The sequence below is a fragment of the Dryobates pubescens genome, chromosome 13, assembly GCF_014839835.1.
Source record: "Dryobates pubescens isolate bDryPub1 chromosome 13, bDryPub1.pri, whole genome shotgun sequence".
NCBI classification, from domain to species: Eukaryota; Metazoa; Chordata; class Aves; order Piciformes; family Picidae; genus Dryobates; species Dryobates pubescens.
In genome coordinates this window covers 475682-497147 of record NC_071624.1, presented here as the reverse complement: position 1 = coordinate 497147, position 21466 = coordinate 475682, and the positions used below count along the sequence as shown (strand labels likewise).

At 50.7% G+C, this 21466-nt stretch overlaps 1 protein-coding gene across 1 annotated transcript in view; it reads right to left on the bottom strand.

Moving 5' to 3' along the window:
* Positions 1 to 21466, bottom strand: part of RSRC1 (arginine and serine rich coiled-coil 1) — a 147551-nt gene that overhangs the window by 93753 nt on the left and 32332 nt on the right. Inside the window, exon 7 of the mRNA XM_054166456.1 lies at positions 19024 to 19182. Coding sequence (XP_054022431.1) covers positions 19024 to 19182 — 159 coding nt within the window. The remainder of the gene's footprint in view (positions 1 to 19023; positions 19183 to 21466) is intronic.

Below are 21466 nucleotides of genomic sequence, written 5' to 3'. Positions count from 1 at the left end.
TCAAGAGTTAACAAGATAATCACTTTCAATCCTGCCTTCAATGGTACATTACACTCTTATTCCATTCAACACAGCCCTTCTTTGGGGCACTAGATGAATGGGTTTCATTTCCAACTCACACACACACACACAAAAGTTGCACACAAAAAAACCCCCACCCTTAATAATAATGATAAAAATAACAAAATCAAATCCGGGGGGGCTTAAGGAAGAAATCCCTTTATAGGCATTTATCTGCCGGCACTTCTGCTCCCAGGCACAATGAGACGTGCTGCTGTCCTCTTGCTTCCTCCAGACCTTCCCCAGTCTGCAGAGGAGAAAAAAATAGCTCAGGAGGAAGCCTCAAACCTGGTCCCTTTTTAACTCTCTAAGACATTAACCAACTCCTGCACTCCTGCTTTGTAAGTCCTCCAAGGATCCTCCCCGAGCTGACGGCGCAGATCGGTCCTCGCCTAAACGAATTCTAAACCGGACAAAAGTTAACCAGGGCTCTTCAAAGCTGGGCTTAGGAAAAGCTCTTCCTCAAGTGCTCAACAACAAATTCACCAGCTCAAGGCACTCTGCCTACAAAAGAAGCTAATCCACAGTCTGTAGTAATAATTGTGAGACACAGATATTCTGCTAAGGTTCTGCGCTGTGCATCCTTCCTGCAAGGATAAAACCTTAGAGAAGCCTCAGAAAGCTGACAAATCAAATTGCTGCACAGAATTAGTTCTGTTCTAGCTCAAACCAGGACAATGAAAGATTTAAAACTTACTTGCTGGCTCACAGCTTTATACCAATCTCTCAGCCTGCCCCAGGCCTCCAGCACCCTCACAAGTTTCTCCTCCTGCTCACATGGAACCTCCTGGCTGCCACTTTGTGCCCCTTGGCCTGTCCCTGAGCACCACTGAGCAGAGCCTGGCCCCAGCCTCTTGCCCCCCAGCCTTTACCTCTTGCTGAGCATTGCTCAGCTGCCCTCTGGGGCTGCTCTTCTGCAGGCTCTCAGCCCCAGGGCTCTCAGCCTTTGCTCCTCACAGAGCTGCTCCAGGCCCCTCAGCAGCTCTGCAGCCTCCCCTGGACTCTCTCCAGCAGCTCCCTGTCTCTCTTGAGCTGGGGAGCCCAGAATCAGACCCAGGACTCTGTGGCCTCACTAGAGCAGAGTAGAGGGGAAAGAGAATCTCCCTTGACCCACTGGCCACACTCTTTTTCATGCACCCCAGGAGGCCACTGGCTTTCCTGGCCACAAGAGTCACATTGCTGGCTCATGCTGAGCTTGTTTTCCACCAGCACTTCCAGGTCCTTCTCCATGGAGCTGCTTTCCAGCAGGTGTTTCCCCCCTGTACTGGTGCACTTGGAACAAGAGTTAATAGAAAGTGCAGAGCTGGACTTCAAGAGCAGGATGTGGCTTTAGGGGAAGGTCACACACTGCAACACAGAAAAGCAGGGAGAAATGTGGGACGATTCCTTGCCCTGTAACCAGCAGCACCACAGTGTCAATAGTGCTTAAAAATAAACAACTGACTGAAAACAGTGAAAACCACACCAAATCCCACTCCCCATTCTGCAGAGCAGGTATTTGGGCTAGAAACCAAACAGAACAATTCATAAAGTCATAGAAGGGTTTGGCTTGGACAAGCCCTCTAAGATCTTTGACTCCAACCATCAGCCCAACCCCACCATGGCCACCAAACTATGGCCCCAAGTGCCATGGCCACAGGTTTCTGGGGCACCTCCAGGGCTGGGGACTCCACCACCTCCCTGGGCAGCCTCTGCCAGTCCCTGACCACTCTGCAGCAAAGAAAATTTTCCTCCTCTCCAACCTAAGCCTCCCCTGGCACAATTTCAGGCCATTGCCTTTCCATCTATCACCTGAGACTAGGGAAATGAGACCAACCCCCAGGTATTTGTTTCTCACCTCCACAACTGATTAATCTCCACAGCTCAGCTAAAGGCCAGGCCAACCCAACAGTCCCAGGACACACACATTTTAGGGCCAAAGCCCAAGAAAAGGCAGTTTCACGTTTCCATTAGTACTGAAGATGAGCACAGCACTTTGGCAGCCGTGGCGGAGCTCAGCTGAGAGCCACAAAGTGCCACTTTACTGCCATTCCACGGCTTGTCCCTGCCTTTGATCCCTTTTTAGCACACTGAAACTTCATCCTTTTTTTAGGCAGCGCTGTTGGGAGGTATAAAACCCCAATTTGTAACTGCTTTTTCACTCTCCCCCTTTGTGTCCCTGCAGTTTGATTGTGTCACGTTGGTCGAATTCCTCCACGTCCGTCCTTTCATCTGGCCTGAATGCCTCTCCCTAAGGAAGGCAGGGCCACATGCAGGACATGCTCCAAAGGTTTCTAACATGTTTCAATCCATTCCTCTAGGAGGTCAACATTTCTTCTTCTCCTCTAAAAACACCTACTTCAGCTCACAACATTTAGTTTCTATCTCCTCAACTCCCTCAGCTAATCCACTTGGACCATTTAATGAGTCAGGGAATGGGTTGGGTTGGAAGGGACCTTACAGATCACCCAGTTCCATGGGCAGGGACACCTTCCACCAGCCCAGGTTGCTCAAGGCCTCATCCAACCTGGCCTCAAACACCTCCAGGGAGGGAGCAGCCACAGCCTCCCTGGGCAACCTGTTCCACAAGAGGCAGGAGTTTCAGGCTGTATTCCACAATTCCAAAGCTTATTTCTATCACAGCTCAAAGTGCCCCCAAAGAAAGCTCTGAAAGCCTCTTGGCTGCTAGAAGAGACTCATTCCATGGTGATGGCCAGGTGGAGCAGGCTGCCCAGAGAGGCTGTGGAGTCTCCTTCTCTGGAGAGATTCCAACTCCCCCTGGCCCTGTGATGCTAGGCAAGCTGCTGTGGGTTGGACTGGGTGATCTCCAGAGGTCCCTTCCACGCCCCCACCATGCTGGGACTGTGGGAACCTACCCTCCCAAATCCTTGCTTTCATTACCATGCTTTTAACCTTCTCTTCCCAGGAGATACTAACATCATCTGCTTTATTTGGCACTTCCCAAGCTCTCTCTGGTGAAAGCCCAGAGCAGGGCAAGACACAGCAACCTGCCAAGAAGTGGCCAGCCAAAGTCTAGACCAGAAGTCTTGCTCAGCATTTCAGGTGCTGGCATTCCTTCAAGGAAATTCAAGTAATTAGCAGTGCACACTGCTGATTTACCAGCAACTGGACCAAACCTAGAAGACACAAATAGAAACTGTCTCTCATTCTACAGCCAAGATTTTCCTCAAAGGTGAGAATGGAATAGGATAGAATAGAATAGGATAGGGTAGGGTAGGGTAGGGTATAGGGTAGGGTGTAGGGTAGGGTGTAGGGTAGGGTGTAGGGTAGGGTGTAGGGTAGGGTGTAGGGTAGGGTATAGGGTAGGGTGTAGGGTAGGGTGTAGGGTAGGGTGTAGGGTAGGGTGTAGGGTAGGGTGTAGGGTAGGGTAGGGTAGGGTAGGGTAGGGTAGGGTAGGGTAGGGTAGGGTAGGGTAGGGTAGGGTAGGGTAGGGTAGAATAGAATAGACCAGACCAGACTGGAAGAGACCTTTGAGATCATCCAGTCCAACCTATCATCCAACACCATCTGATCAACTCAACCATGGCACCAAGTGCCTCATCCAGGCTCTTCCTAAACACCTCCAGTGATGGTGACTCCACGACCTCCCTGGTTTTGCTACAATGAGTGTTCCTGAACTAAAAAGAAGCACCAGCAACATGGCAGGCTCCATGCAGGCCCCCAAGCAGCTTGGATCTTGAAGGTTAAACCCAGCACTGCCCATTGCAGCTGCAAACACTGGAGGTAAACTGAAACACTCTGCAAACACTCTGAACAAATGAGTGCCAGGTCCTCCAACAGCAGCAGTTCCTAGAGGAACCACAGGTGATACAGAAGACCTGGAGATGCTGCTGATCAGGCTGGAGACTGAGCAAGAAAGGATTTCTAACCTGCAAAACCTCAGGGAATCTCCAACCACCACCTCGAGCCACAAACCTCACTAAGAAACTGCAGCCACGGATCGCAAGGCCTGCTCCCAGCTCCCAGCAGCACTGCTCCTTGGGCTTCCCTGGGGAAATAAGTTGGAGTCAGGTAGCCTATAAAAATTCTCTTAACCTCTGTATTTTTAGCTCTGCTGGTCTCAGTTCACCTCAGGCAACATCACTTAGGACAAGAGATGTGGTGAACCTTCACAGACCTCCCTTGACAGACCTTGTACAGACACAGCAGTGCGAACCCTGCCACAGACATGGTTTTAGCTGATCACACATCCATCCTCTCCAGCATTCCTCCACCTGGTTGCTCATGCAGGACTTCCTGAAGCTTTACAGACTAACCCCAGAATCCCAGCATGGAATGGTCCTCTGAGGTCACTTAGTCCCAGCAGGGGCACCCACAGCAGCTTGCCCAGGATCGCAACGGCCAGGGGCGGTTCGGAATCTCTCTCTCTAGAGAAGGAGACTCCACAACCTCTCAGGGCAGCCTGGCCAGGATATTCCTGACAAAACTGGGAGTACATTGGCTCTTTTCCTGGATTTTCAGTTCTGGCTGGAAGCTGTAACCACAATATACAAAATGTCACCAGTTTCTTCCCCTCCCTGTGCAGAGCTTCCTCCTGGTGTCCAACCTAACTCTGCCCTGCTCCAGTCTCAAACCACTGCCCCTCATCCTATCCCCACAGGCCCTTCTGAACAGTCCCTTCCCCAGCTCTCCTGTTGCCCCTCCAGGCACTGTAGTGCCTAAATAAGAACTGGGCAGCAGGACAAGGGAGGGTCTCTTGCTCCTGTGCTCTGCCCTAGTGAGGTCACACCTGGAGTCCTGGGTCCACTTCTGGGCTCCCTGGTTCGAGAGAGAGAGGCAACTGCTGGAGAGAGTGCAGCAGAGGCTACAAAGCCACCGAGGGGATCCCGTGATCAATTAGGGCACAAAACCAGCACTCTGCAAGCTGTTAACTCCAAGAACGACTCTGCCACCAAGGATCCGAAGCCAATTCGCTTGGCAGCAGCGAGGAGCTTTCAGCAATCACAACTCTCACACGTGAAAGCTCAACTTCATTGGCTGCTGGTCACTTTAAACCCTTAATTCTCCCGATAAAACTCGCTCAAAGTCTTAGTTTTAAAGCCTCCAAATCGGCAAAGGAGCCAGCAGCTAAATGTATGCTGGGAGCAGAGGGTCTCCTCTCACAAGCTGGGACCTTCCCGTGCTTCAGCTGCGATACAGCCCTTGAGCCACGGCCAGCAGAAGCCCATTTGAATAATCAATATGACAACCTTATTTTTCTAATGCAAACGGGATTGATACAGTAAGGTGTCTCCCTGCCACATCACAGTCATGGCCTCTTTTAACCCCTAATTAGATTTAGGCGATTATCCCTGCTCTTCCTTACAAGTGTACAGCCCGGATAAGGGATGACAAAAGCTATCTGCCACTTCCTCAGCCTTCGCAGACTGCAGGTTATCCCAGGGAGATACAGGGGGAAGATCAGCACAACAATTGTTATTCATATCATCCCCACCGCTCTGCCAGCCAGCCCGAAGTGAAAACAACCCCTAAAAAACAACAACAACAGCCCAGAGCATTAGGTAAATGCAAAGCACTTAAGAGCATCAGGGTTACACAGATGGAAATCCAAGGTGATGTTAGGGAATTATGTTTCATTCAAGCTGCTCAGCACAAAGAGAGCTATGGAGCAGTGATTTGGGGGTGGTTCTTTCATGCTGGCTTTTCCCCCAGTTGGGAAGCACCAAGTTTTCCCTAAGTCCTCCTTCACTGCTGATTTGTCTCTGACAGGGAAATGTTTCACACAGCTGTCCCTAAAAGCATACATGAAAAAAAATCAAACTTCTGGAGGCAGCAGTCCCCATTCTTACACAGCTAGCCCCAAAACATCACATCAGACTTCTGACCCAGCAGCCCCCGTGTTTCACACAGCTAGCCCTAAAAAGATACACTAAAAATCCAACTTTTGGACCCAGCAATCCCCATTCTTACACAGCCAGCCCCAAAACATAACATTCTGACCCAGTTATCCTCATTTTCACACAGCCAGCCCTCAAAAGATACACTGAAAATCCAACTTTTGGACCCAGCAATCCCCATTCTTACACAGCCAGCCCCAAAACATAACATTCTGACCCAGTAATCCTCATTTTCACACAGCCAGCCCTCAAAAGATACACTACAAATCCAACTTTTGGACCCAGCAATCCCCATTCTTACACAGCTCTCCCTAAAAGTATAAACTAAGAATCAAACTTCTGGGGGCCACCAGTCCCCATTTCTACCCAGCTAACCCCCAAAACCGAGCCCCAGACTTTCTGAGGCAGCAATCCCCATTTTCACAGGGGTAGCCCTAAAAACACAAACTAAGAATCAAGGGGGTTGACCCAGCAAGTCCCCATTTTCACACAGCTAACCCTAAAAACCAAAGCCCAAACAATCAGCAAACTCTAGGAAGCAGCAATCCCCATGCTGACACAGCTAGCCCTATAAATACACCTTAAAACTCAAACTTATTGACCCAACAATCCCCATTTTTAAGCAGCTCTCCTTAAAACTCCAACTTTTTGCCCCAGCAGCCCCCATTTTTAAGCAGCTCTCCCTCAAAATACAAAACCCCCAAACTTCTGCCCCAGAAATGCCCCATTTTTACACAGCTCCCCCTGAAACTGCAACTTTTTTGCCCCAGCAGTGTCCCCCCCCCCCAATTCCATAGCTCAGCAAAGTATTAGCAGACAGGGAAGATCTATTCCAGAAGCATAATCACATTTCATTTACAAGAACTCTTATCTCAAGCACTTAAACATAACATTTAAACAGTTTTTCCATTTTATTGTGCTCAGTATTGGAGCTAATAAGATAGAAAAGTCTAATCACGTTAGCAACATTTCTATTGCATTACATAAACACAGCCCTGGATTAAAGGCAGAGCAGGGGGAAAGCAAGCATGAGGCTGCCCAATAAATTGGCTTTAGAGCCTCTATGGCAAAAGTCAGTGCTGGAGCAAACAGATCAGGCACTTAGCATCACACTGCTGAAGGCTTTATGTCCCCTGGCAGAAATAAGGAGCAGAGGGGGAAACTGCCATGCTAGAATCAGAATGGGTTGGGTTGGAGGGGACCTTAAAGACCATCCAGCTCCAACCCCCTGCCAGGGGCAGGGACACCTCCCACCAGCACAGGTTGCTCAGGGCCTCATCCAGCCTGGCCTTGAACACCCCCAGGGAGGAGGCAGCCACAGCCTCCCTGGGCAACCAGAGTCTCCCCACCCTCACTGCAAAGAATTTTTTCCTCATCTCCAGTCTCAATCTCCCCCCTCCCAGCTCAAAGCCATTGTGGCACTCCCAGCCCTCGTCCAGAGTCCCTCCCCAGCTCTCCTGGAGCCCTTTCAGGTACTGGAAGGCTGCTCTGAGGTCTCCCTGGAGCCTTCTCTTCTGCAGGCTGCACAGCCCCAGCTCTCCCAGCCTGGCCCCACAGGGGAGGTTCTCCTAAAATCCTGAGATAAAACAGCATTTAAAATTTCTCCTGCTTCCTTCTGGCTCTTTAAAAGAAGTTTCTCATTAGCTCTACCTTCTGAAAACTTCCCATGGTCATCACTAATTGGGACTCTTTCCCCTTTGTTAATATCATTACCGGTGTCTCAAGCATGGGGATTTCTGGACTGAAACCCAGAGAGAGCAAGCAAACAAAATCCCATCTAACAAGACCCATGTCAGAACTGCCTTCAGCTCACAAACACCCCCAAGCTCCTGCAGACCCCTCCAGCCAGGAGGGGCTGAAGCTGGTTGCTCCTCACAGCTCCTGCTCACCCGGCAGGGTTTGGGTTTCATCCTCCAGGCTCAAGGCTCTCTCCACTCGCTGCCTGCTTTGCTTCCCCAGGCACCTCGGCACACCTGGCAGCCAAGAACCCCCCCCGAGCCCTGGGTTTTTTCGGAGGAGTCACGGAGGCACTGACAACGCCTCGCAGCAAACACCTCAGGGAGAGGTGAGCGGAGGTCAGCACCGGGCGAAGAACAGCACCCGGGGGGCTGCGCCGCCGCCGCGGCAAACCGCAGCTACTCACCGCCTCCCGCGGGGAAAACACCTCCAGGGAGAGGCAGCAGACTCTTGGAACCGTGGAACAGAATCATAGGGTGGGGTGGAAAGGACCTCATCCATCCAACCCCCCCTGCAGACAGCAGGGACATCCCCAACTAGAGCCCTGACCTGGGAACGGTTTCAGGACTGGGGCTCCAACCACCTCTCTGGGCAGCCTGAGGCAGCGTTTCACCACCCTCGAGGTAAAAGAAAGAGCTCTGAAATAGATCAGGAAGACATTTGTGGTGTTCAAAGGACGTCTCTACCCCCTGCATCAGCCACTGCCCAGTGTCCCACAAGTCCCACATCAGCTGGGCGAGAGACTCCCGGCACAAAACTTAGCTGCACTAAATTCCTCATCTCCCCTCCTGTGACACACAGAAGCTCACACAGATAATTAGAGAATCACAGCATCACCCAGGTTGGAAGAGACCTCAAAGATCATCGAGTCCAACCTGTCACCACAGACCTCACGACTAGACCATGGCACCAAGTGCCACATCCAGTCCCCTCTTGAACACCTCCAGGGATGGGGACTCCACCACCTCCCTGGGCAGCACATCCCAATGGCCAACAACTCTCTCAGTGAAGAACTTTCTCCTCACCTCCAGCCTAAACCTTGCCTGGCACAGCTTGAGACTGTGTCCTCTTGTTCTGGTGCTGGGTGCCTGGGAGAAGAGACCAACCTCCACCTGGCTACAACCTCCCTTCAAGTAGCTGTAGACAGCCGTAAGGTCTCCCCTTGTATTTAAAACATCTGAAATTCTTGAGCTATTGGCCAAAATTGATAAGCCTGAGGTAAGCCAATGCTCTCTGCTGGTGGGTGACATTGAGCCATGGTGACAGCATCAAGCCACGCTGAGATTGGCACTTTCAACCTTCAGTGGAGGCTTCCAGCTTGGTATTACAGACAGAGCTCTGTAAATCAGCCCCTCCAAGCACCTGCTTTGAAGAAAGCATTAAAGCCACTTACAGGTCAGAGAGTTTCACATTTGAATGACTAAAAGTATTTAATTTAATGAAGAACTGAACACTATTCAATATTAGTTAACAGCATTTAACCCTGTGAACCACTATTTAACCCTGTGAACCACTATTAATCACTATATAACCCTATTTAACACTGTGAACCACTATTTATCACTATTTAACCCTATTTAACACTATGAACCACTATTTACCCCTATTTAACACTATGAACCACTATTTATCACTATTTAACACTATGAACCACTATTTAACCCTATTTAACACTATGAACCACTCATTAACCCTATTTCTTCAACCCTATTTCTTTAACCCTGTATTAAATCACAATTAACCACTGCCAAATGCCACTTGAAATAGGATTAAACACTTTAAAACACTTAAGCACTAATTAAAGAGGGTCAGGAAATAAAGAATTTGATTTCCACACTGAAATTCCTTTAAAATAAAAGAGAATAATGTCTTGAAGAAATGAACATTGCTGAAGACTATTTAACTATTGATCACTATTAGACACTAAATCAAACACGGTTTAACAGGGCTGGGAAAACAAAATACTTTCCCTTTCACATGGGAATGCTTCAGCAAATTAATTCATGGGAGAATTTAGCACTATTTAATAGTGAACACTCTTTAACACCATTTTAAACCCTATTAACCACTCTTTAACCCTGTTTTAAACCCTATTAAGCACGATTTAACCCTATTTTAACCCCTATTAAGCACAATTTAACACCAGTTTACAGCCTTATTAAATGCTCCTTAACCCTGTTTTAAACACTGCTGAACAGGGTCAGGACAGAAAGATTTTCACCTCTCACATCTGAATTCCTAAAGTACAACTTCTTGAAGTACTGAAGGTTATTAAACACTATTAAGACTATTTTAAGCACTATTAAACACTATAAAACCCCCTATTTGCCACTGGGTTAATCACTATTAAACACTGCTTGAAATGCTATTAAACACTGTTTAAGAGGGAGATAAGCATTTGGTGCTCTCAAAAATTGGTTCACTGAAGGATTGAACACTATTAAAAGCTACTTAAAACTATTTTAGGCACTACTGAACCCTATTTAAGACTATTTTAGATGCCACTAAATACTGGTTTAAACATTATTAAGCACTATGTTAAACACTAGTTAACATTATGTTAAATACCATTAGCCACTATTTAACAGGGCCAGGAAATAAAGATCTTTGCTTTCACACCTAAATACCTAACAAATGAATTAATTCAAGAACTGAACACTGTTAAGTATTGTTTATCACTATTTCAAACACCACTGAGCAGGACTTAATGCTATTTTAAGTGCCCTGAAACACCATTTAGCGGGCTCAGAAGACAAAGGTCTTCGCTTTCACACCTGAGCCCCTAACAAATTGGTTCACTGAAGAACTGAACGCTGTTAAATATTGTTTATCACTATTTTAAACATCATTAGGCACAATTTAATGCTATTTTAAATACTATTAAACACCAGGGCCAGGAAATAAAGATCTTGGCTTTCATAGAATCAACAAGGTTGGAAAAGACCTCAGAGGTCATTGAGTCCAACCTATAACCTTTCACACCTGATTTCCTGATAAATGAATTGACTGAAGAACTGAACACTGCTAAATGTTGTTTATCACTGTTGTAAACATCATTGAGCACTATTTAATGCTATTTTAAGCACTGTTAGATGCTATTTAACAGGGTCAGGAAGAAAAGATCTTTGCTTTCACATCTGGATTCCTGCAGAAATTGGTCCCTTCGCTCCCTGAGCCTCTGTGAGCAGCTGACAGCTCAGCAGGTCTCTGTCTCGCAGCACACCCCCAGCTTTCTCCTTGTGAAGAACCACATCCAGGTCCTTTTCCCATGGATCACGTTCTCCCTGAGCCATGGAGGGATCCATAGGATAAATATTGTTCCAGGGGAAGCATTCCCCTCCACACTCTGCTAATCACAGACCTGTAAATCCATTTAGTTTTAATCAAAGCGGAGAGCAATGCCCACCTGACAAGAATCAATGGGAACAAACCCTTCTCCCTCTCTGACACAGCGTGATCCCATTAAGCTGCTTCAAAAGAGTCTGATCCCAGCAGCCAAGTCAGACCCTTCCTGATCAATTCCTTAATCCATTTGGAGAGAATGGACTGAGCTGGCTTTTTCGACTGCAGCCCAGGAAAAAATCATTCCCAACATAATTCACCATTAAATGGGCCTTGTTCTACAAGAACTTCAGCAGCTGGAAGCAGAATCCAGGAGGATCAGCAGCACATCAGACATCCTTCCTCTGCTTTCTTCCCATTTCCAGCCAGAAATTCACTCCATGCCTGTGCCAGGCTGGCCTCTCATGGAGCTTTTATAAAGCTGCTTTGAACACAATAGAAAATGTTCAGAATGATGCCTTGAGGGGAAATGATTCCCAGGTTTCTCCTCCAGAAACACTTCATTAAGGTACCACCATGGGGTCACCACCAGCTGAGAGAAAGCGGAACACAACTGTTGTGATGCTGATTTATTTTGGTTGGAAGAGATCCCTAAGATCATCAAATCCAACCAACAACCCAACCCCACCATGGCCACTAAACCCTGGCACCAAGTGCCATGGCCACAGGTTACTTGAACACCTCCAGGGCTGGGGACTCCACCACCTCCCTGGGCAGCCTCTGCCAGTCCCTGACCACTCTGGCACCAAAGACATTTTTCCTCCTCTCCAACCTAACCCTCCCCTGGCACGATTGCAGGACCTCTCTCCTTATCACCTGACACTAGGAAGAAGAGACCAACCTCCAGGTATTTGTTTCTCACATCCAGAAATGTCTGATCTCCACAGCTCAAATAAAGGCCAGGCTGACCCCAAGGGTCACACACATTTTAGGGCCAAAGCCTAAGAGAAGGCAGTTTCACATTTCCCAGGCACAAGCTTCACAGACTCATTGAAGCATTTTGGTTGGAAGAGACCTCCAAGGTCATCAAGTCCAGCTGTCAGCCCAGCACTGCCAGATCACCACTAAACCTTCATTCTACAGTAAGCTCCATGCTAGAAAACACATTCTTCAGCCAAAACAACCCAGGCTCCTATATCACAGAATCACAGCAGGGGCTGGGCTGGAAGGGACCCCCAGAGCTCACCCAGCCCAAGCCCTGCACCCAGCAGGGACATCCTGCACTGCAGCAGGTTGCTCACAGCCCTGTCCAGCCTCACCTTGAACAGCTCCAGACATGGAGCCTCAGCTGGCACCTCCCTGGGAAACCTCTTGCAGTGTTCCAGCAGCCTCCTGGGGCAGAGCTTGTTCCTCACATCCAATCTCAATCTGCTCTGCTCTCATTTCCAACCACTGCCCCTGGTGCTGTCCCTGCAGCCCTTTGGGAGCAGTCCCTCTGCAGCCTGCTTGGAGCCCTTTAGGTACTGGCAGGCTGCTCTGAGCTCTCCCTGGAGCCCTCTCCAGGCTTCTTCAGGACTGTACTGGTGTTGAAAATGAGAGTTTCATATTTTCATGAGGGGATTTCAGTTTCATAAGAGTTTCACATTTTCATGACAGAATTTCATCTTTTCACAAGAGACTTTGATATTTTCAGGAGAATTCCCATTTGAGAGAGTTCCACATTGCCAGGAGGGAACTCCACATTGCCAGGAGGGAACTCCACATTGCCAGGAGAAAGCTTTCTACTTTCCTGAGAAAGTTTCCTCTTTTCCTGTGAGCATTCCCCATTTCCCTGTACAATTCCCCCTCACTTCACAGCCACACAGCTTTCCACATGTGGGTGTTGGTTTTTTTTCCCCACTTGCCTCTATTTTTCTCTCCCTCTAAGGACTCAATTTGTTGTGTTTGTTCTGCCTTTACCCCCCACCCCCTTTTCCACCTAAATTCTTCCTGGAGACTCCTCAAGCTTTAGTTGCATGACAGCAAGAGCCTTGGGTGCACAGTTAGGTGATTACTGTATCTCTGCAGTTCAGTATCTGCAGGGTGTCTGGATGCCACTCCAACTCCTTAAGCCCAGTAAAGAGATTACAGCTCCCTCTAAGTGGATTTGCACAGCTCCCTATCATTCTGCTCGGATTCCTCACACACAGATTAAGAGAGGGCCATTAAAACAATCCCCAGCTGCTCTCAAAGTGCAAGGTGCTTTGGCTGGGGAGGGGGGGAAGAACAACCCCCCAGCCCCATCACGGAGCACGTGTGGGGAAATCAAAACACACCTCCAGGAGGAAGAATCCCGAGTGTCAGGAACCACTGCCTTGGAAAATGGAAGGCAGAAAGGGGGCAGGCTGCTGCAGATGACACAGCTGTAAGAGGACAATGGTGGTGCCTGGCAGTTTGAAGGAGCAGAGAGTTTGGAAAATTCTAAACAGCTTAGAAGAATGTGTGGCTTTGAAGATACTGCCTTCAGATGCAGTCCAAAAACCTCTTGCTGCAAAGAGGGGGAAAAGAAAGAAAAGGAGAAAAAAACCCTAAAGAGCTCCCTCTAATTCCCTCACAGTACATGAATTTAGGAGGGGAGCTCATTTACCAAGCAGCTCTGACAGGCTGAACTCCACACATTGGACACAAAAATAGTGACTGGGGCAGCTTAGCTCCAGGGAAGGAAAATGAAATGCTCATTCTGGGGGGGGAATGCTGGTTTGATAGGCTGGGTGGCTTGCTGCCATCTTACAGAATCAGGAGGACCTTGGAGGTCTTACAATCATAGAACTGTTTCAGCTGGAAAAGACTCCCAAGACTGTCAAGTCCAACCAGCAGCCTACCACCAGCACAGCCCCAAGGGCCATGGCCACACATTTCTTGGAATCACAGAACCCTGGAGCTGGTTTGGCTGCAAACAGCCCTCTAGGATTACCAAATCCAACCAGCAACCCAACCCCACCATGGCCACCAAACCATGGCCCCAGGTGCCACAGCCACAGGTTTCTTGAATACCTCCAGGCATGGGGACTCCACCACCTCCCTGGGCAGCCTGGGCCAGTCCCTGACCACTCTTGCAGCAGGGAAATTTCCCCCCCTGTCCAACCTGACCCTCCCCTGGTGCAATTTCAGGCCTCTCACAGTTGTGCTCCACGGCTTGCACACAACTTCTGCCCACGCTGGGTTTTCACAGCTGCCTGGTAGTGAAAGGAGAAGAAATCAAACCATATGTTGCTGTCTCAATGTCACAGCACAGGAAATCAATGGCCAGACCTTTTTTAGTCTTAAAAAGGGAGATTTCCAGCAAACAAAAAGAAGAGCAAGGCCAACACAGCTCAGATGACAATGGTGACAAATTCAGGTCAAAGGCAAATGACCCTGGAGCTGCTCTGGGCATATGGACAGCTCTGTCTTTTGCAAGGGGAGGCTCTTGCTCTGCTTCCCATTGCCCTTTAGCTGACTTGCTGCAGAGGAAATTGTCCTCATTTGGCCTTTCAGTGGCTTCCTTCAGGTTCCCACCACCTGAACACTCATTGCCTTGTCTTATGACTGTGCACCACTGAAGAGAGATTGGCTCCATCCACTTGACACCCACCCCTCAGACATTCATGGACATTATTAGACCTATCTGCATCCAACAAACCTCAAAGAACACAGAATTCCAGGATGGCAGGGGTTGGAAAGGAGCTCATCCAGTCCAATCCCCCTGCCAAGACAGGGCACACAGGAACACATTCAGGTGGGTTTGAAATCTCTCCAGAGATGAAGACTCTACCACCTCTCTGGGCAGCCTGCTCCAGGGCTCCCCCACCCTTAAACCAAAGAAGTTCCTCCTTATGCTTGGATGGGACTTCTTATGTCCCAATTTGTGCCCATTAGCCCTTGTCCTGCTTGTGCCCATTAGCCCCTGTCCTGCCACTGGGCACCACCGAGAAAAAACACCTGAGAATGAACCACAACGAGTGCAAGGTGACCTCTTTAGTTACCGAGCCTGGGGCCAGCTCTGGGCTCCCCAGCTCAAGAGGGACAGAGAACTACTGGAGAAAGTCCAAGGGAGTCTGCAAAGCTGCTGAGGGGCCTGGAGCAGCTCTGGGAGGAGCAAAGGCTGAGAGCCCTGGGGCTGAGAGCCTGCAGAAGAGCAGCCCCAGAGGGGAGCTGAGCAATGCTCAGCAAGAGCTAAAGGAGCTGTGGCGGGCAAGAGGCTGGGGCCAGACTCTGCTGAGTGGTGCCCAGGGACAGCCCAAGGGGCACAAAGTGGCAGCCAGGAGGTTCCCTTGGCATGGCAATACAAACAAAACCTCTTTAGAGCCCACTCCAGAGGAAGCTGAAACAAATGCCTGGCAAAGATACCCCAGGTCAGCTAAAGAGGCTCAACTTCTCAGCAACTTTCAGAAGCTCATTATCTGCTATTCCTCAAGAAGCTACCAGAATTAATTACTGTAGCTAATTAGGACTATCAAGGATCTTAAAACTATATTATAACAACCTCTCAGCAGCATGACTGCAGCCATTACAAAGTCCTCATAATTTAGTCCAGACATGGAAATAAAACCACTTGGATTCAGGAAAGGTTTTATTTTTTTCCCCCTCTGAGAAAAGAACAAAGCAAACTCCACAGCAAGTACTCCAAACTATTTTCCAGCAGGGTACTGAAGCAGCTTGGCTTCAGCACTCAAAATGCAGACTCTAATTTTAACCAGATTTTAAAGAAGTTCTGCCATTTTTCTCCTAGTTCCTGGGTTTTATGTGGACACATGGCCAGAGAGAGCAGGGCATCTCCTCCAGGGACAATGATCATCCCCTGGCAGACAAGGCTCTGTCCTGGGGCAGAGGGGATGGAAACTGCCCTGGGGAAAAGGACCTGAGGGTGTTGGTCAACAGCAGCTGGATAGGAGCCAGCGTGTGCTCAGGTAGCCAAGAAGGCCACCAGCAGCCTGGCCTGGAGCAGTGAGAGTCTGACCAGCAGGGATTGGTCTCCTATACTGGGCACTGGTGAGGCCACACCTTGAGTGCTGGGTTTAGTTTTGGGGCTCTCAGGCCAAGAAGGACACTGAGAGCAGGGCCAGAAAAGGGCAACCAAGCTGGGGAAGGGTCTGGAGAACAGGGCTGGGGAGGAGCAGCTGAGGGAGCTGGGGGTGTGCAGCCTGGAGAAGAGGAGGCTGAGGGAGACCTCATTGCCCTCTACAGCGCCCTGAGAGGAGGCTGGAGCCAGGTGTGGATCAAGTGATAGGACAAGAGGAAATGGCCTTAGGTTGGACCAGGTGAGATTTGGGTTGGCCATGAGGAACAGTTTCTCCCCCAAAAGGGTTTTCCAGCCCTAGCCCAGGCTGCCCAGGGCAGTGGTGGCGTCCCCACCCCTGGAGGGGTTTCAAAGCTAGGTGGATGTGGTGCTGAGGGCCATGGTGCTGAGCTGGCAGTGCTGGGGTAAGGCTTGGATGGATGATCTCAGAGCTCTTCTCCAGCCTAAACGATTCTGTGATTCAAGGGTTTTTTGTCCAAAGCTGTGGTTTCTGCTGTGAGAACTGCCCTGAGGATCCCTCACTTGCCCAGGGAACTGTCTTGCCTGCAAGAGTTTACCCTGGCAGGCAGGGAGCTATTAACAATTCAGTCTCTTATCCCCTACTATTAAGCCATCACTTAGTTTCCCCTTCTCCCCTGTTCCATCATGACAGGACCAGCGCTAAGCCCTTGTTACAACCAAGCAGGCTCAAGATGAAGGCGCTCACAGGGCCTGCCAGAGCAAAGCTTCTCAGAACAAACAATCTTAAGCTCTGTTTACTTATTTAAAGCCCGAGCACTTCCCAGCCCTCCTGTGCTAGAGCCCGAGCAAGAGGCGCTGGAGGTATTTTCCCTTCCCATCAAACATTTACCCTTCGCCACCGGTGAAAGGCAACAAGGATCTCTTTACAGCACCTCGTCTCCTCCAATAAATTTTGCATGAAAACATGTTGCCCAAGCAGAGAGTTGCCTGCTGTCACGTTGGAAGTGTGATAAATGTTTAATGAAAACAACACCACACAGCTTGGTGTCAGACAACAGCGATCACACAGCCCTGCTTTGATCTGAGCAGACACTTGAAAGCGGCTCCGAGTGTGCTCTGCACCACGGAACTCCATAACCTATATGCAAATGGGAGAGAATTACCATAAATGAGATCCTACTGCAGAGCTGGGGAAGAGGCAGGGAGAATTACAAAAAACAACAACAAACACCACACAAAAAAAACCCCTCCCACACCACAGGAATGTGACAAGCTGCAGGAGTGTCTGACTGCTGTCAAACCCAGCCAGCGCCAAGAGTCCCAGTTCGCTCCTGAGGTCTCCTTGCCAAGCTCATCAACAGGCATTTGTCAGCCCAGGACTGGAAACACCAGCTGGGACACTGCCAGGGCTCAGCACTGAGAAGGAAACTCTGCAAATGGTTTGGCTAACCACCACTGGAAAAAGTCCTCTGGACAGAGGGCACCTCAGCAAATCCTTGGAGATGGAGAGGAGAAGGCACCCAGGAGACTTCATTGTGGCCTGCCAGGGTCTGCAGGGGGCTACAGGAAAGCTGGGGAGGGACTTCTGAGGGTGTCAGGGAGGGATAGGACTGGGGGGGATGGAGCAGAACTAGAAGTGAGGAGACTGAGCTTGGCTGTGAGGAAGAAGTTGTTCCCCTGGAGGGTGGTGAGAGCCTGGCACAGGCTGCCCAGGGAGGTGGTGGAAGCCTCCTGCCTGGAGGTGTTTGCAGCCAGGCTGGAGGTGGCTGTGAGCAACCTGCTGTGGTATGAGGTGTCCCTGCCCATGGCAGGGGGCTGGGGCTGGCTGAGCCTTGAGGTCCCTTCCAGCCCTGACAGTTCCATGATTCTATGTCTCAGGATGCCAGAACTTGCCTGGTCTTCAGCTAATCAAGACTTCAAACATCAGAATTCAGCAGCAGCCAGGCAGAGGTCAGTGGAATCAGGCATGCAAGTTGTTTTAAAGCAAGTGAAGTACAAAAAGCATAAATAAAAGATGAATTCAAGGCTTTGATTAGCACCAAATGTAGTGGGGGAAGATTGCAGTGGGGTCAGTGCACAGTGAAGTGAATCACTGCTACCAAACACTGCTCTTCTGAAGAGCTCCAACATCATCCAGCCCAACCCTTCACCCAGCACAAACCATCTCCCCCAGCACCACATCTGCACAGCTCTGAAGCCCCTCCAGGGATGGGAACTCCACCATTGCCCTGGGCAGCCTGGGCCAGGCCTTGACAACCTTTCTGGGAAAGAAATTGTTCCTCATCTCTAACCTAAACCTTCCCTGGGGCAACTTGAGGCTCATTCCTCTCATCCTACCACCTGACACTATGGAAGAAAGACCAATCCCACCCCACTCCAACCTCCTTGCAAGGAGCTGGAGAGAGAACAGAAGGTCTCCTCTCAACCTCCTTTTCTCCACACTGAACACCCCCTGGCTGCTCCTCCCCAGCCCTGTTCTCCAAACCCTCCACCAGCTTTGTTGCCCTTCTCTGAACCCTCCCGAGGACATCAGCATCATTGTAGTGAGTGATCTAAAACTGACTGCAGGATTTGAGGTGCAGCCTCACCAGGCCCAAGGACAGCTGATCTTCTTTGGCCAAGGCCTTGAGCAACCTGGGCTAGTGGGAGGTGTCCCTGCTCATGGCAGGAGGGTTTGAACTAGATGATCTTCAAAGTTCCTTCCAACCCAACCCATTCTATGAATTTATGAATCTCTTCCTCCTCTCCACTCTCAGTCTCCCCCCTCCCAGCTCAAAGCCATTGTTCCTCAGCCTGGCACTCCCAGCCCTTGTCCAGAGTCCCTCCCCAGCTCTCCTGGAGCCCTTCAGGTGCTGGAAGGCTGCTCTAACGTCTCCTTGCAGCCTTCTCTTCTCCAGGCTGAACAGCCCCCACTCTCCCAGCCTGTCCCCACAGGGGAGGTTCTCCATCCTCTGATCATCCTGGTGGGCTCCTCTGGAGCCTCACCAGCAGCTCCAGGTCCTTCTTGTGCTGAGGGCCCCAGAGCTGGAGGCAGTGCTGCAGGCGGGCTCTGAGCAGAGCAGAGGCCAAGAGTCATACCAGAGCCAGGCTGTTGGGGATGTCACTTACCCCTGCTTCAGGCCATGGGTCTCCTTCTCCTTTCCTTTGGCCTTCTCCTTGCCCTTCTCCTTGCCCTTGCGCCGCTCCCGGGAGCTGCTGCGCGTCCTCCGGCGCGCCGACCTCTCGCTGCTGCGGCTGTAGGAGCGCTGCCGCGGCCGCGAGCGGGACCTGCACCAAGCAGAGCAGGGAGATGCAGCGCTCTGCCGGGGCCAGGCTGCGCCCCCAGCCCCGGCTCGGCCGCCACCAAAGCACAGCTGCACCTGCAGGCAAAGCTGCAATGGGATGCCAGCAGCGGGTGCAAACACACAGGGGTCACAACATGGACAGGGACTTCCCTGACACGCTGGAAAGGGTCCAGAGCAGGGCCACGAGGAGGAGCAGAGGGCTGGAGCTGCTCTGCTATGAGGACAGACTGAGAGAGTTGGGGTTGTGCAGGCTGGAGAGGAGAAGGCTCCCAGGAGACCTCTTTGTGGCCTTCCAGGATCTGCAGGGGGCTGCAAGCAAGCTGAGGAGGGACTTGTGAGGGTGTCAGGGAGGGATAGGACTGGGGGGGATGGAGCAGAACTGGAAGTGGGGAGATTGAGATTGGCTGTGAGGAAGAAGTTGTTGCCCAGGAGGGTGGTGAGAGCCTGGCACAGGCTGCCCAGGGAGGTGGTGGCAGCCTCCTGCCTGGAGGTGTTTGCAGCCAGGCTGGAGGTGGCTGTGAGCAACCTGCTGTGGTGTGAGGTGTCCCTGCCCATGGCAGGGGGTTGGAGCTGGCTGAGCCTTGAGGTCCCTTCCAACCCTAACAATTCCATGATTCTATGATAAACAGCAGAAGGAGCCCCCTAGTCAAAGATCAGGGGAAGCTACCAGCTTCTTCCCTCCCTGCCCCCCTTGCCCCCTTGGACAAAAGGGAGAAGAAAAAGGAGCAGAGAAAGTTGCTGTTAGACTGAACCAAAACAATGCAACCAGGGTCAAGCAGAAGCAAGTTAGTCTCTCTCCAGAGCAAAGCAGCAAGAGGAGAAGAGAGGAATTGTTTTGGTACAACCAATCTCATGGTAGAGATGTCTCCAGTGGGCCTGTTTAGAACTCTGTTTCCTTTTCTCACACCCAACAGGGGCTTCTCCACATTTCACTTCTTTTCTGCTCAAGATCTGTGAACAATTTCCCAAGGCACAGCCCAAAACTACCGCAAGCAGCCCCACATCCATCACCACCTCTGCAGCTCCCCTGGGCTCCACAGCCCGACTATCCCAGTGAGAGAATGAGCAAATCATTTGGTCATTTAATGCTTTCAATTAAAAAAAAACAGAAAGAGCAATCTGTCACAAGGGAAAGTGACAAAAAGCTTTGCTCCTGTGCTGAGGGAAGGACACAGAATGAATCCAAGTACCCCACTCGCTCCTCAGCCAGCACCACAGCGGGACGTGGAGCTGCTGGAGAAGGGCAGCTTGCAAAGGCCTGCAGGGGCAGGACAAGGGGCAAAGGATTCAGACCAGAGCAGGGCAGATCGAGATTGGATGTGAGGAACAAGCTCTGCACCAGGAGGCTGCTGGAACACTGCAGCAGGTTGCCCAGGGAGGTGGTTGAGGCTCATCCCTGGAGATGTTCAAGGTGAGGCTGGACAGGGCTCTGGGCAGCCTGACCTAGTGGAGGATGTCCCTGAGGAGTGTGGGGGAGAAGTTGCAGTAGATGACCTTTGGAGGTCCCTTCCAACCCAAACCATTCCAGGATTCTATGCAAGCAACATTTTCTTCTATATTAAACTTTAAATTCTAAACACCTGGTCAAGAAACTACTGGAGAGAGTCCAGTGGAGGTCCCAAGGATGCTGAGGGGCCTGAAGCAGCTCTGGGAGCAGCAAAGGCTGAGAGCCCTGGGGCTGAGAGCCTGCAGAAGAGCAGCCCCAGAGGGCAGCTGAGCAATGCTCAGCAAGAGCTAAAGGTTGGGGGGCAAGAGGCTGGGGCCAGGCTCTCATTAGTGATGCCCAGAGACAGGCCAAGGGGCACAAAGTGGCAGCCAGGAAGTTCTATGTGTCCAGAAGAAAACTCTTTGCCTAAAAGGTCTCTGCCTATCTTTCTGCTCAGCCCTTTAAGTTCTGGAAGGCTGCTCTGAGGTCTCCCTGAAGCCTTCCTTCTCTAACTCTCTCAGCCTGGCCTCACAGCAGAGAGCTTCCAGCCCTGCCAGCACTGCTGTGGCCTCCCCTGGCCCTGGCCCTGTCTGTGCTGAGGGCTCCAGAGCTGCCCCAGCACTGCAGGGGAGGTCTGAGCAGAGCAGAGGGGCAGAATCCCCTCCCTGCCCCAGCTGCCCACCCTGCTGGGGCTCAGCCCAGGGCAGGCTGGGGCTGGGCTGGCAGTGCTCAATGCTGGCTGCTCTCCAGCTCTGCACCCCCAGAACCCCCAAGGCCTTCTCCTTGGGGCTGCTCTCCAGCCCTTCATGCCCAGCCTGTGCTGACAGCAGGGGTTGCCTCA